At 43.7% G+C, this 16,652-nt stretch overlaps 2 protein-coding genes across 2 annotated transcripts; one reads left to right on the plus strand and one right to left on the minus strand.

Moving 5' to 3' along the window:
- Window positions 1–3,099: 3,099 nt before the first annotated feature.
- LOC121868233 (dickkopf-related protein 3-like) lies at window positions 3,100–5,653 on the minus strand. The gene is made up of 2 exons (XM_042368544.1): window positions 4,074–5,653; window positions 3,100–3,694 (listed from the first exon to the last, which is right to left on the minus strand). Exons 1-2 carry the CDS (start codon window positions 4,233–4,235, stop codon window positions 3,239–3,241), a joined length of 618 nt encoding a protein of 205 aa, XP_042224478.1. The 5' UTR covers window positions 4,236–5,653; the 3' UTR covers window positions 3,100–3,238.
- Window positions 5,654–8,636: 2,983 nt separating this feature from the next.
- On the plus strand, window positions 8,637–15,389 carry LOC121868197 (dynein intermediate chain 2, ciliary-like). The gene is made up of 9 exons (XM_042368508.1): window positions 8,637–8,687; window positions 9,751–9,958; window positions 10,353–10,507; window positions 11,349–11,504; window positions 11,626–11,782; window positions 12,180–12,341; window positions 12,509–12,630; window positions 12,969–13,097; window positions 14,913–15,389. The coding sequence occupies exons 1-9, from the start codon at window positions 8,637–8,639 to the stop codon at window positions 15,324–15,326; spliced, it is 1,554 nt and encodes a 517-aa protein (XP_042224442.1). The 3' UTR covers window positions 15,327–15,389.
- Window positions 15,390–16,652: the final 1,263 nt, after the last annotated feature.

Genomic DNA, 16,652 nt, shown 5'->3' on the forward strand with positions numbered 1-16,652 from the left:
TTTGTTTAGCTCTGACTTCCATTTATACAAGCGAAGTTTACTTTATATAATTAAGCATGCATTCCAACACTGTCACCAGCTTCTTGGGGGATCACCCACCTTACACAGTCACCTCAAGAACTTCATCCAACACTGACTCACAATTTCACTCTTTCTCCTCTTATTCCTCGTTGACAGGCGATTTACCATGGTCAGTTACCCGCTTTAACTCTTCACTCACACCAAAAAGATTCAGAATATGAAATAAGATGAAGGTTATATATTATACCAAATAATTCAATGTACAGATCTTAAGTTATCTCGTGCATATGGCACACCCAAACCTTTGCTGTCCCCACAAACTGTATGAAATTTTATCCGACTGACAATACATTTACGACAGTGTAGAACACAATAATGCATCCATACACACCTCTACTATACACCACATAAATAAAGATTTGTTTGTATTTAAACTACATTATTCATCCATACGAAATTATACACAAAATTCACCGGGGCTTAAGGGATTAAATCGGAGTTAATTCCAGTGTTTATTTCCTTGTGTAATTTTATCGTTAACCTATCAATTTCAACAAGGGGAAAATAATACCATAATACAGTATTTAATAAAGTAAGGTTTTATGAGCGTCAATTTAATAAGCGGTGTAGAGCGATTTATTTTTTTCACCTCCTTCTCCACCCCACTACCCCTCCTCCTCCCTCTTCTCCACCTCCCCATACTCCACTCCCTTACTCCACCTCTGCCTCCCTACTCCACATCATCCAAATACCTGAGTTACTCTGAAAATCATCAGGTGTCAGTCGATATAGATCATTTTCTGTGACGCAGGTGTGAAGATACGTTAGCAGGTGTCAGTGTCAATATAAATTAGCAGGTGTCTAGGTAAGTTAGCAGGTGTCAAGGGAAGATAGCAGGTGTCAAGGTAAGATAACAGGTATCAAGGTAAGTTAGCAGGTGTCAAGATAAGTTAGCAGGTGTCAAGGTAAGTTAGCAGGTGCCAAGGTAAGTTAGCAGGTGCCAAGGTAAGTTAGCAGGCGCCAAGGTAAGTTAGCAGGTGTCAAGGTAAGTTAGCAGGTGTCAAGGTAAGTTAGCAGATGTCAAGATAAGTTAGCAGGTGTCAAGATAAGTTAGCAGGAGTCAAGATAAGTTAGCAGGTGTCAAGGTAAGTTAGCAGGTGTCAAGGTAAGTTAGCAGGTGCCAAGGTAAGTTAGCAGGTGTCAAGGTAAGTTAGCAGGTGTCAAGATAAGTTAGCAGGTGTCAAGGTAAGTTAGCAGGTGCCAAGGTAAGTTAGCAGGTGTCAAGGTAAGTTAGCAGGTGCCAAGGTAAGTTAGCAGGTGTCAAGGTAAATTAGCAGGTGTCAAGATAAGTTAGCAGGTGTCAAGGTAAGTTAGCAGGTGTCAAGGTAAGTTAGCAGGTATCAAGGTAAGGTAGCAGGTGTCAAGGTAAGTTAGCAGGTATCAAGGTAAGGTAGCAGGTGCCAAGATAAGGTAGCAGGTGTCAAGGTAAGTTAGCAGGTGTCAAGATAAGTTAGCAGGTGTCAAGATAAGTTAGCAGGTGTCAAGATAAGTTAGCAGGTGTCACGATACTAATACGTTAACAAAAATTACCTTCTGAAAATTTTCATTATAACTTTAGCTATACATGTGAGGGACACGACGGAGATAGAAACTTCAGTCATTAATATTTTACCATACTTTTAATATATATCCATACATACTAATATATTCATTAATTGCTATACATATGACTAGAGTGATAACTGGTCAGGGGAACCAACTCACTTCTATACAACAAACACATCATTCTAATGTTGGTGCTGTGAGGGACTGATGTGGGTAATGAGATGTGTGTGTGTGATGATTCTTTTGAAACGCCATTAGGTAACTCAAGATTAGTAGATTTTCTTCTTGGTGACCAATCCACGATATGGCGAGGGACACACCTCATGTTGTCAGGTGTGGTGAGGGCGGGACACATCTCATGTTGTCAGGTGTGGTGAGGGCGGGACACATCTCATGTTGTCAGGTGTGGTGAGGGCTGTGTGAGGGCGGGACACACCTCATGTTGTCAGGTGTGTTGAGGGCTGTGTGAGGGCGGGACACACCTCATGTTTGTTGAGGGCTGTGTGAGGGTACAGCTGAGGGCTGTGTGAGGGCGGGACACATCTCATGTTGTCAGGTGTGGATGAGGGCACATCATGTTGTCAGGTGTGTGGTGAGGGCTGTGTGAGGGCGGGACACATCTCATGTTGGTGTGGTGAGGCTGTGTGAGGGCGGGACACATCTCATGTTGTCAGGTGTGGTGAGGGCTGTGTGGACACCTCATGTTGTCAGGTGTGTTGGGCTGTGTGAGGGGACACACAGGTATGTGAGGGCTGTGAGGGCGGGACACACCCTGTTGTCAGGTGTGGTGAGGGCTGTGTGAGGGGGACACATCTCATGTTGTCAGGTGTGGTGAGGGCTGTGTGAGGCGGGACACATCTCATGTTGTCAGGTGTGGTGAGAGCTGTGTGAGGGCGGGACACATCTCATGTTGTCAGGTGTGTTGAGGGCGGGACACACCTCATGTTGTCAGGTATGGTGAGGGCTGTGTGAGGGCGGGACACATATCATGTTGTCAGGTGTGGTGAGGGCTGTGTGGGACACACCTCATGTTGTCAGGTGTGTGAGGGCTGTGTGGGGCGGGACACACCTCATGTTGTCAGGTGGTGAGGGCTGTGTGAGACACACATGTTGTCAGGTGTGTGAGGGCTGTGAGGGCGGGACACATCATGTTGTCAGGTGTGGTGAGGGCTGTGTGAGGGCGGGACACATCATGTTGTCAGGTGTGGTGAGGGCTGTGTGAGGGCTGTGTGAGGGCTGTGAGGGCGGGACACACCTCATGTTGTCAGGTGTGTGGTGAGGGCTGTGTGAGGGCGGGACACATCTCATGTTGTCAGGTGTGGTGAGGGCTGTGAGGCGGGACACATCTCATGTTGTCAGGTGTGGTGAGGGCTGTGTGAGGCGGACACACCTCATGTTGTCAGGTGTGGTGAGGGCGGGACACAGGTTGTCAGGTGTGGTGAGGGGACACATCTCATGTTGTCAGGCGGGACACATCTCATGTTGTCAGGTGTGGTGAGGGCGGGACACATCTCATGTTGTCAGGTGTGGTGAGGGCTGTGTGAGGGCGGGACACACCTCATGTTGTCAGGTGTGGTGAGAGCTGTGTGAGGGCGGGACACATCTCATGTTGTCAGGTGTGGTGAGGGCTGTGTGAGGGCGGGACACATCTCATATTGTCGTAAGCGGACAAGAAGGTGAGTGAGGGGTCGTAAGAGGGAGGATCAGGGCTAGTGTACTTGCAGATGAGGCCCAGCTGACAGGGGCAGCGCTCGTTGATGAAGTAGTCCACACCACCATCGGGTACGAAGCACTTGTGATCTTGAGGGAGGAGACGCTGACAAATGCGTTGTCCTTGGTGGCGGGCGCAGCATAACTCTGGATCACAGTTCCTATTCTTGTGACACCTGGCACCTTCACGCCCACGCTCCACATGAGGTTGACAAGTACCCAACATACAGTCAAGGCCACGCTGACACATGGGGTCGCGACGGCAGGAATGACCTTCGAGAAACTGCTCCCGACACACACCGAAGTGCAAGTCACAAAACTGATGACGCCCACACACTCTGTCGTTGTTACACAAACGCTGTAACCAACACACTTGGATTAGTTTCCATAATATTTTCCTGCGAACGTAACTCTAGTCGACATTTTAGTTATGAATAGCTATTTTCATTACAGACCATGATAGTGTACAATCCATAGCACCCAATATTTATATGATGGAGACATGCCATTGGGGTCTTTGAGTAGTAAACAACTGATAAGTGATCTATGTTTAAGTTTGTCCAGTAAATCCAGAATAAGAAAAATTACAATGTATGATTTATTTGTGTTATAAGAGATGACTGAAGGCTGTACAAAGAGATTCTCGTCAATAAAACAGGGCAACACGCCTTTAATTTTTTTTAACAGTTTTATGTATGATATAGCCATTATAGTTATTGAGAAGGTCTTTGACTTACCAGGTTGTAATATGGATCGTATGGTTGAGGGAAGGTGTGAGTCAGGTCCCAGGCGTTGTAACGGCCACTGGGGTCCTTCACTGGACGGGAGAACAGCCAAGAAAGTCCATGGGTCGTGTTGATCCAACAACTCACGCTTATCACCAATACCCACATCCTCATCTTTAATTGTATTGTCGATGACAAATATAATATTTACACCACTTGTGAGTGTGTTTGGTGGTGCAGTGCGGTGGTGGTGTTGACGTACAGTATATATCCACCGTCGTCTTCGTACTGACCACAGACACCTTAAGCCTCTGTTATATACCAGAGGTCACCATCACACCTGCGTCGCACCTGGGATAACAGATCACCTCTGTGACGGGCGTGACCACACCCACTGTTTACTCTGGAACACTGGACATTGTAATTTAACAACCGAGAGATGTCAGCGTTGAAGTTGCTGCATTATTTCACTTTCCGGAATACCAAGAGGCCTATGCTCCACGTGAATTAAACTTACACTGATGAAAAGAACTAAAACTAGCGAACAAGGTACAGTCTACGTGACACTATCCTAGTAGACGACAGCGTAAAGTTAAAACAGTTCTCCGGGTCCCAAGTGTAATTGTCACGCGTCTTAGTGCAGGAAAGTTTAAATTAACACTATCTTCATGGTGGGTCACAGTCAGGGCCACCTCAGCACACTATACTGTACCTTCAACTATCAAACAATTTCACCTTTACTATGAAAACTTCCTTGAACACAGCACATATAATTATCAACGTTTGAGTGAAATCTGTTTAAATTCCCGATGATTATCCCCAATTAAGAGGTCGTGTCCAGCCACCTGGGCCGTACAGCCGCGCGCTGAGGGAGTAGCAGGGGGTGGACTTAATCCGGGCTAAGGGGCGGGCAAGTCATTGTGAGTTGCCCGCCCCTCGTACAGTACATACTCAGGTCACACCCCTGACCACATGACCTAATATGAGCTTGGTTCTCCCAAAACAATAGGTAGATAGATAGAAATGAAGGTTAAATTCATATGACTGAGACCAAATACCTTTGGAAACACAAAACTTTATGGTCGAGCAGTAGTTGTGGCTGAAACTGTAAATTTACCTAAGTGATTGGCCGAACATCAAATTTTTGGCCATAGATTTTTTATCAGAATTTTCAGATACATGGATGACCGAAACGAAAATTTTACCCTATTATTCATTTGCATGTGTGAAAACCTAAAAGTCGCTGAGAATGCTCTTGTAAACATTTAGCGTAGCGTCAGCCAGCAGTATTAAGTGGCGTCAGCCAGCAGTACCCAGTAGCGTCAGCCAGCAGTATCCAGTACCTATCGCCAACAGTAGTGAGCAGTAGCAACAGCAGCGTAGGCGACAGCAGCAGCAGCAGCAAAGTAAGGTAGACTGACTGGCGGCTGGCCCTGCCTGGAATGCAGCAGCAGCGGCACGTCTAACATCACCTCTGTTATTAGGTTCACTTGAAGCTTCGAGACGTGTGAATGAGGCAACGATTTATCCATACTGAACCATTCGAATCCAGACTACTAATGAAAACATAATAACTATTACTGAAACACCAACGAAAAAACATCCCAAAGTAATAATAACTAATTAACCAGTTAACTTAAACAAATCTTAATTTCTTACTACTTTACATAATATCGCGTTCGTTCATCGTATGTTTCGAATTACTGGTGTTTTGTAATGACATCAGTGGGCGATTTTTTTATAAACGTAGTATTTTTAATTGTTACTCTCATTATGGTTACCATTATCATTATTATTAAACGACGAGCAGATAGTGGGTTGGGAGGTGAAAGGGAGGGATCGGGTCACCCTCCCGCTAATGTGTCACTCCACTCACTTAATTTAGGATTGGTAGATAGATACATATATAAATATATATATATATATATATATATATATATATATATATATATATATATATATATATATATATATATATATATATGCAAGTAAATTGTGATGATCTAGGTATATGCTGATATATATATATATATATATATATATATATATATATATATATATATATATATATATATATATAAGAAGGTAATTAGAAAGACAGACCTTATCTGTATGGTGAAAAAGAGTTTTGAAATTACTTCCCTCCTAATGACGAGGTCTTGCTGCTGCCAGGGAGGACGAAGGTATTGATGATGGACCTTAGTAATTGATGTTATAACTCAGTTTGACTTGACTTTCCTCTTGAGTTATGGTTGGGGAACGGGGGTGAGGGCATGCCAAGTTATTGATAAAATATGTAGCCAAGGTAACGGCTGATAACTGTTTGGAACCAATGCGGACTCACAGGTATGTGGTGAGATGACCTGAGTGAAGTTAGGTTAACCCAGTGAGCCCATCGCTACCTCCCCCCCCCCCTTCCATTCTCTCTCCTCTAAAGTAAAATTTACATTCAGTTCATAATATTTAATGCCTATTTCACTGAGAGGTCACTTTCCCCTCTAATATGGACTACAGGCATGTACCTATCTGTGGGCGCCTTTGTACACGAATTGTTATAATACATTGTATGGGACTGGCCCCAAAGCCTCCCTCCGGCTACTATACACTGGTGTATATAAAAGAGGTAAATGTTCTAGGTGATGTTGGTCTTACTGGAGAACAAAACACAGCAGTAAATTCCAGGATGTAACTTAGTTGTCAAATTAAATAATGGCATAACGAGAGCTGTGGTTTACTGAAAAGGGGAGGGGCACACCTGCGTCCGGCTTTACTAAAACAAATGTGGTCAGTTTTCACACCCTAGAATACCCCTGGGAGTGTAGTGTAGGTGTTGCCCTACTGTGTGCGTCTCCCTCGCATTAGAACACATTATTAGCGGATTAAACTCTCCGGGGATTTTCTCATTTAAAATTCTAATAAATGCTGGTAAATGACCGTCACTGTGGTGATGAACATACCGTTATATTCAACGGCATTGGAGACACGTCACCAAGGGCCTCCTCACTGAGGGCCTTGTCACTGAGGGCCACATCACTGAGGGCCTCGTCACCGAGGGACACGTCAGTGAAGGACACGTCACTGAGGGCCTCGTCATTGAGGACGCCAGGTATGTTACTGCAGCTCCTATCACCTCCCCACCTGCCAGATTTTTTTTTACAGGGATTAGCCCACCCGGGCACAGGTCACTGACCCACATCGGGGCCTGGGGGGCGAAAATGTATTAATAATAATAATAATAATAATAATATAGAACCGTAAAGAAATACAAAAAAAATGAGAAAAAGATCAAGAGTGAGAAACAAAATATGTATGTTGTGTTGTCAATGGTAAGAGAAACAATTGAGACCTGCAATTGTGTGTAAATGGGGCAGAAAGTCAGATTAGCAACGTGTGACTTGGTCACAATTTTCGTGATGTCATATGGCAGCAGGGTCTACCATTAGACAATACATTATGCTTCCAATATCTTCCCAGGCGGTAGTACTTCCCTGTTTGGTGTTACTTGGCGTGAAAAATACCAAATGGCAACGCTAGTTTCGGCGGGTTGAGAAACATATATCTATTTGGATAAAGATATCTATTTAGATAAACATAAATTATCAATAATATTTTGGGTATGTGTCCACTACATGAAGTTTACACCATAAGTTAAGGCAGGTAAAACCAATAGTGTATTTCTTACTGCTCGTGTGCAGAGTTGTTTGTAGTAATCCTGACCAGTGTACAGTACGCGTGAGGTTTATTGACTGGTGTACACGTGAGGTTTATTGACTGGTGTACACGTGAGGTTTATTGACTGGTGTACACGTGAGGTTTATTGGCTGGTGTACACGTGAGGTTTATTGGCTGGTGTACACAGGCAGGTGTACACATGAGGTCCACCACCAACATAATCATTGTTTGTTATTATGAAAGAAACATTTATAAATACGTATAGTTATGTGCGGTCTAGTGACGTGACGGCCACGCGTGTCCACCCTCCTGCCGTGTCAGCTGCCCTTAACACCAACAGTTACCATAAATCAGGATGAAACTCATCTACACGACGGCGAGGGTCAGTCTGCCCCAAAGAGGGACTCAGTCTTCCCCGACGAGTGATTCAGTCTACCTCGACGAGTGATTCAGTCTGCCCCAACGAGGGAGTCTTGACCAAGCAGGTAACAAACTTACCATAACTATACTATACTATGCAGTGACGGAGGTGTACATCTGTGTAGAACAACAGTGACGGAGGTGTACATCTGTGTAGAACAACAGTGACGGAGGTGTACATCTGTGTAGAACAACAGTGACGGAGGTGTACATCTGTGTAGAACAACAGTGACGGAGGTGTACATCTGTGTAGAACAACAGTGACGGAGGTGTACATCTGTGTAGAACAACAGTGACGGAGGTGTACATCTGTGTAGAACAACAGTGACGGAGGTGTATATCTGTGTAGAACAACAGTGACGGAGGTGTACATCTGAGTAGAACAACAGTGACGGAGGTGTACATCTGTGTAGCACAACAGTGACGGAGGAGTACATCTGTGTAGTACAACAGTGACGGAGGTGTACATCTGTGTAGTACACCATGTTTATTCGGACTCGTTTTAGAAAGAAGGACACCCACGATACTGAACAGGTGAGTAACCAGAGTACTGTACTGTGGTAACCAGATTACTGTGGTAACCAGAGTACTGTAGTGAGGTAACCTAGGTAGTAGGTAGTAGGCAGCTACCAAACAGGGAGGTACTACCGCCTGGGAAGATATTGGAAGCATAATGTATTGTCTAATGGTAGACCCTGCTGCTATATGGCATCACGAAAATTGTGACCAAGTCCCAGGTTGCTGATCTGACTTTCTGCCTCATTTACATACAATTGCAGGGTCTCAGTTGTTTCTCTTACCATTGACAACACAACATAAATATATTGTTTCTCACTTTTTATCTTTTTTTCATTTTTGTATTTCTTTATTATTATTTTTACTGTGTTATTATTATTGTTTTCACTATTATTCTATTATTATATTTGAAAATTTTTAGTTTTTTATTATAAATTTTATTTACTATGAACTATTATTATTATTATTATTATTATTATTACATTTTCGCCCCCCAGGCCCCGATGTGGGTCAGTGACTTTACACTACCACAACTAGAGCTAATTAATATTCATCAGTACGTACACATACTATAGTCAGCTTAACATTGGTGTGTGTGTGTGTGTGTGTGCTGCCCCTCTGCGTGTTACCTAGGCACTAACATTCCTGGTAATCTTAACACGTTATGAATGACGTATCATTACGCCGTTTTCCTGTAATTTATTTGATTTTGTTGTCAGGTTCTTGTCATTAAAATACGACTTTGTGTAACGTGAGTTTTACACAGACACACACATACAGTATATATACAGTATGAAAAAAAAAAAAAAAAAATATATATATATATATATATCTGTGCGTGTGTGCGTCCACTTGTTTAGGTCGGTTACCTCACCATCCTACCTCTACCCTTCTCCACCTTTCACTGCCACCTTCACCTCCACTCTCCTCTATTCGTCTTCTCCCCCGCCTACCCCTTCCTCTTAATTTTCAACCTCCTCTTCTTGCTTGTAAGTTATCTGTCTATCTGTCTCTCTGTCATTCCCTATGTCTCTGTCTCTCTCGTTTAACTGAACCAAAGGCTTACTGTTTCCTCCCCCAGCAGCAGGCAGTAGACGAGCCCGAGGTAGTGATTCGCCTTAGTAGCACCACCGCCTATAACCCCTGGGAAGTGCGTGTGAATTACCGGAGTGGACAGTACGAGCCTGTACCTAGAGGCGACTACCTTCTCCAGCTGATGACACTGCCCTCCAGAGTTACCCACACCAGGAACCTCCCACCCGGCACCACCACTACCATCCATCGCAGAGGTGACTAACATAGGGATATATATTTACAGGTATGAATTGAAAGGGAGAGAGAAAATAATATTAGACAAAGAGAGCTATCAAAGAATCACACAAAGGAAGAAAACAGAGAGAGAGAGAGAGAGAGAGAGAGAGAGAGAGAGAGAGAGAGAGAGAGAACTTAATCACAACTGACACTTTACTGCATCCGCCTCACACAACACGAGGCTAGTGGTGTGTGGTCAGCCTCACACAACACGAGACTGGTGATGTGTGGTCAGCCTCACACAACACGAGGCTAGTGATGTGTGGCAGACAAGTATGATACACCTCAAATACTTCACAGCCAGACTCCTTACTTTCGCTACACCCCTCCTACTCCTACCCACACAGTTAATGTCTCCTTCTCCTCACACAGATCAGCTACAGGAGGAGGATGCCGTCATCGTAGAGGAACTGGAGGAGTTATATGGAGGAGTTATCTCCGCTGAGCAGTTGCTGGCCCTCGACCACCAGGCCAACCCTTTCAACTACAGCGAGCGAGTGTCCCAGACCCTGAAGTCAGCCTCCAAGGTGATGAGGCTGTGAGAGAGGAAGAAGAGGGGACTGTCCTGGCCTCCAAGGTGATGAGGCTGTGGGAGGACGAAGGGGAGGAGGAGGAGGAGGAAGAGGGGGGATTGTTCTGGCCTACAAAACGTGGTTAATAATGATAATGAAAGTCTGATAAGTGTGGCTGCTGAGTTATGGTCATACAACATGTTAAGGAAGGATGGATGAGGACATACAGTGCTTCTCATATAGTCACCTAACCTGTAACCTGACCTTTCATTTAGGCCAAATGTGATACCTGCAAGGATAGTTGTATGTTGTTAGTATTGACCACTTGTGTACGGGGTCCTCTGTCTGTTAAGTAAAATCGTCTGACGTTGGCCAAATAAAATATTAATAGTGGCGTCCCCGTAGTGAAGGGGTTAGAGGAGAAGGACTGTAAAGGCATTTCTAGAGGTGTTTATATAACAGAAAATGATCCATTTTTAACAAGTTTTCCTATATTAATTTTACAAAGCTCACTTTTGTTGTCTTCTCGGGAGAGTTTCTATGACTAATAGATAAAAATATGTTCTTGCCACGCATACTTGACAAACACCTGCACGCTACAGGTCGCAAATATCTATTGGAACACAAACTTCTACCTGTATTTACTCATGACAACCAAACGATTGCTCATGAAAATAGGGTTGTTGAGGTAAAATATTGCTACTTTAGATGCTCCAAGATAGTCTCATCGTAACCATAAATGTTACGTATGGGCAACGTTCAACACAGATATTGACAGTAGATTTGTTGGGTGAAAAGATTTATCATAATTTAATCTGAACATAAACATATGCTCTCTCCCTCACCTATCAAACAGGAGATGTGTATACAGACAGAGCCGCCACCCAGCACCACTTTCAGCGCTAATGTCGGGTTCTCTATCATCTTTGACGCCTACCACCACCACACGCTGCTCCCTGCCAACAAGAACAACCAGGAGGGAAAAAATAAGGACAGTAAGGATGGCAAACAGGTGAGTCTTATACGTATTACAGTTGACGGATAGTAATGGATGACGAGGGTGTAATGGGTGACTGGTAGGGTGTTAAAAAGCGACCATTTATATATAACGTCACATACGGTGTGTATTACAGCACCAGCCTGGTTTAGAGAGGTCGGCTCCTTACCCCACATCATTGACTCAGGTGACCACGAAAGGTAAGGGAGGGTGTGACCTGGCCGCTCTCATGCCCACCGTCACTACAGTAGAGAGGATGATCAACCAGAACCTCTTCGACGATGTTATGGAAGGTAATCTTTTGGTGATAGAGAAGCCACTGTTTATATTGTTACCAGGATGAACAAGTTTAATGCTGCCTCTCCTCTTCACTAATGAAACAACTGACTCAGACACAAGACGAAAGTATACAAAATTTTAACTCTCTTATAACCTCAACATATTTCTGGGAGAAATTGCTTTTAAAAAATTAATTACTCTTACCCTGTATTCAGCTTCGTCACAAACATTAGAATCCTCAGATCAATAACTAATATAAACATCTGACTGTATAAAATGAAGCAACTTATACATTCTGCTCTACTTAAGGCAAGACTTCCAGGATGAGTTAAAGTCGATAGCCTAACTGTTGTCAGATGGATCAGTATTACCCCCGTTTGTGAGATTCCTCTCTCCCTTCACCTTCACCAGACTTCCAGTACTGGGATGACAGTAGTGATGATTACCGAGGGGTTGAGGGTACGCTGCTGCCACTGTGGAGATTCAACTACCCCAAGGCTCGAGCCTTCATTGTGGCAGACGTGTGTTGGAGCACCACCCACTCGGATCTGTTTGCTGCCGCCTATACAAACGGTGAGTCCTGAGAAATTTGAAAGGTGTGTGGTGTGGAAGAGGTGAGAAAGGAAGAATGTGCATAGAACAGAAGTGGGAGGAGAGTAGTGGATGGAGAGAGACAGGGTAAGTGGAGGCTGGTGAGTTGGTGCTGGTCCACCTTATTCTATGGTTCCCTGGTGTTTCAGGGGGCGAGGGAGGGACCGAGACGGGAGGGCTGGTGTGTCTATATACCCTCAAGAACCCTGGCGTCCCCGAGCGTCTCCTACACACACCCACAGCCCTCACCTCTGTGCACCTTCACCCCACGGTCAGTGTTACCTTTCTTCACAACTTTTAACGAGATAACTTTTAATTGTCATGTAGAGAATGTTATAATAATAGGGACCAGTAGTGAAACAGAAAGGCTTAGGAGATGTACACCGTTTGTTGAATAAAATTAAATCAACCTAAAGTAGTAAAACTTCTTTTACCTCTCAATATGTCCCAACTATCAGGTCTTTTAGTGAAGACAAAGGTGTAACATGGAGTAATGGTAGTCCGTGGGTACAGTCAGTGTATAACATCCATTGAATCTAATCTAAAGAAATAGTGAATGTCTTTAAATGTTACTGCAAGAAGGATATTGATGACAGTCCTCTCCTGCAGCGAGCGAGTGTACTAGTGGGCGGCCTTACTGACGGCTCAGTTATGTTCCTAGACGCCCGCCTCTCTCGCTGTCCCAGAGTCCTCATCTCCACCACTAGCTCCGGCAAGCACCTCCTTCCTGTGTCTCAGGTACAGCACCGACCTGATGTTCACTCACTGGTCTGGCACTTACTTTCTGTCTTCAGCTCTTCTACTTTTGATACAGATTACTTAAATTAGTCCATATTGCTGCATTAATATACATTTCTTTTCTACTGTATTATACTGTATTTAACCTTACTGTAAAATAACTTTACAATTAAATCTTTTTATGTTTTCTGTCCTATAAGTTCTGTGTAGAGCTCTGTATCACAAAGTGTTCTTTTCAGTGTCGTATGTGCCCCAATCAGTTTAAAACCATCTTGCTTCAGAGATCTTCACTAGAGCAGCAGGAAACTTCACCTTAGTGAATAATTTTAACAACAGCATTTATCTGAACTCTCAGTGTGTTGTGTACAGTGTTCTTAGTTCACTGTATCAACCTTATATTTTACACCAGTTTCCCTCCCGTGCAAAAATGTTCCGATCATTTTGTATTGTTATGACATCCTTCTGAAGCCTTCCATAATACTTCTCTTGTACTTTAGTATTAAGATGTTCTCCATTAATATCCGATAATGTTACGGTCATCTCTCAGTGCCTGCCTCTGCCTTCAGGTAAGATGGGTGCCGACCGAAGTAGGTGAGACTCCTCACTTTTATTCAGCCTCAGCAGATGGACGAGTATGTGAGTGGGCGGTACAGGTGTCCACACTTCAACACACTGATCTCCTAGACTTCCACCATTGCCCTCTTCGCACCATCCGCTCCTCCCCCTCCTCCACCATCACGCTACAAGGTTAGCTCTCTCTTTTCCGACGAAGGTGTATTTTGGTGTAGTGATAAAATTGGTGACGGCGAAAGAGAATCATTCTTTAAGATTAAAAAAAACAACCCTTTAGCCCCACCTCTTGTTCAACACTCATGGCCTCTCTCTACATCGCCCCACACCCCTGGCCTCACCCCACACCTCTCTAGCCTCACCCCACACCACTGGCTCCACCCCACACCACTGGCTCCACCCCACACCCCTGGCCACACCTCATCACCCTCACCCCACAGGTACAGCGACATGTATAGCCTTCAACCCGTGGGATAGGAGTGTGTTACTAATGGGCGCGGATACAGGTGCTGTTTTCCAGCTCAACACTAGCACCACCACCCACGTCCTCACCCACTATCCCGCCCATAACGGCCCCGTCAGAGCCGCCGCCTGGAACACCTACCACAACAAAGTTTTCGCTACTTGTTCCCTCGATTGGATGATTAAGATTTGGCTACAGTACCACACGTAAGTCACCTGTCTTACCTACCTTACCTCATCAGCCCTACCACACTGCCTCCTGTATCTTCTCTGATCTGCTTTCCCTGGATTATCTGACATCATGTTTCTTACCTTACCTGCCCTACCTACCTACCTCAAATACTCTACCTTTCTCACCTACCCTACCTTACTTGTTTCTTCCTGCCAGGTTTTCATGTAATGTTGCCTTGCTCAATTTCTTAAAGTCAAAATGAACAATATATGAAAAACCGTGTCTCCAAGATTGTTTAGTATTATTGAAGACTCCAGCCATTACATTGACTATAGTACAGTATTGAGGTATAATAGAAACTACAATATTAAGAAAATAAGCATTTGTTGTCATTCACATATATAATAAACCCTTAACCTAATTGAAAACTTTAAACTAAACTGAAAGAAACAAATTACATATAAAGTACAAGTGAATGAGCCTTAGCTGGTGCATGTGTACGTCCGCAGGTGTTCCTGTACACTTAAGGGTGAGGGTCTGGTGAACGGGACAGAGGAGGGCTGGCTAGGGCAGTAGGCAGGTGGTGAACGTGACGGAAATGTTGGGGTTAGTGTAGGAAGGTAGAGCTTGTAGCCACTGGCGGTGCTGGTTCCCGATTGTCTCTTCTCATTCGCTGGCCTCTTTCGTCTGCTCACAGTCACGTGACCTTACCCACAATCCCTCACGTGTTGCTAACAATGAGCCAAGCAGTTCAATTGTCCGGTGTATCTTGTGGTTCTTACCTTAGGTCGCCTCTCATCACACTGGACTTGGGGGCTTCAGTGGCAGACCTAGCATGGTCCCACTACAGCAGCAGCGTTATCGTTGGGGTGACGGACGAGGGTCGTGTCCATGTATACGACTTGTTCGTCCGCAAGTGCCGTCCCCTGTGTGTGCAGAACATCATGCAGAGACGCCGCTATGCCCTCCGCTGTGTTGCCTTCAGCCCCCACCACCCTATCATTCTCGTAGGTGGTGAGAGGTAAGAGTAACTTTTCCCTATATAACCAAAACATCAGTCTCAGTCTCTCTCTCTCTATCTCTCTCTCTTTCTCACACACACACATTGTATAAGGATAATTGTCGATTTAAGCCTCAAAACAAAACTGAAGATGCAATGGATATATCCTTTGAGAAGCTGAGACATACACTAAAGCGTTAAACCAGCATCTGGTAAAACAGCATCATGTGTTGGATAGCGACACTTTCTGAGAGACTTCCTCCATTATCAGAAAAACTGAGAGTAGAACAAGTACAACAAATGTAGATAATTAAAATAGAGATTGAGCATGAATCTAAGTCAATATAACCAAGTGTGATAAAAACAAATAAGCAATAAAAAACAAAGGATCACAACGTTATAAACACAATTTGTCAGCCACTCACAAGATATTAAAAACACAGTCGATCAGTTGACCTGTCGTTAATACACAGTGAGGGTTTTAGCTGTAAATGTAACAGGGACTTTGCTATTTAGAGCTACTACATGTGTTTACTCTGTGAGGTGACAACTGAGAATGACCAGTTTTATGAGGCGGTCTGCCTCCAGAGCGTGTTGTCGAATAGCACCGCGTAATGGATTGTTGTCCTTCGAAACTGTCGCTATCAGGATAAATATCGATAAAGCCACACAGGAAAGGGGAAACACTGGAGCACCTTAGCTTTCGTCTTTATTTAAGACATGTTCAGAGACAAGTGAAGATGCCTTCAATAAAGACGGTTTTACATACATACACATATATATATATATATACATATATATATATATATATATATATATATATATATATATATATATATATATATATATATATATATATATATATATATATATATATATATATATATATATATATGCAAGTAAATCACTGTAGGTGCGCGTGATTTAGGTATATGCTGATAACCACAGCATATATATATATATGGGGTATTACAGAGGCTACCTAGTGACCATGAAGTTGTCACCTAATCTCAGGAAGACCCATGAGGCTCCCAAGACAACTGAGGCTGAAGATTACAACCCCCAGAAGGTGGAGCGCTGCAAGATGGAGAGGATCATTGCCACCACACACACGTCACCAACACAGTAGTCTTATCTTCACAGGGACCAAATCATTACCCTCATATTTGTTTTTCTAATTTCTATCTAATATGCGATTAGTTTATTTACTCAAAGGAAACGAATGGTTCTATTTCACACATTAACAACTATCAGCTTTGGGTGTGAATTTCTTTAACTAAAATCACAAAATTATGGTCACGTTTACCTAATTATCAAGTCAAATACCAGATGAGTTTGACCAATATTGACA

This window comes from Homarus americanus, unplaced genomic scaffold (assembly GCF_018991925.1).
Source record: "Homarus americanus isolate GMGI-L3 unplaced genomic scaffold, GMGI_Hamer_2.0 scaffold19318, whole genome shotgun sequence".
Classification (NCBI taxonomy): Eukaryota; Metazoa; Arthropoda; class Malacostraca; order Decapoda; family Nephropidae; genus Homarus; species Homarus americanus.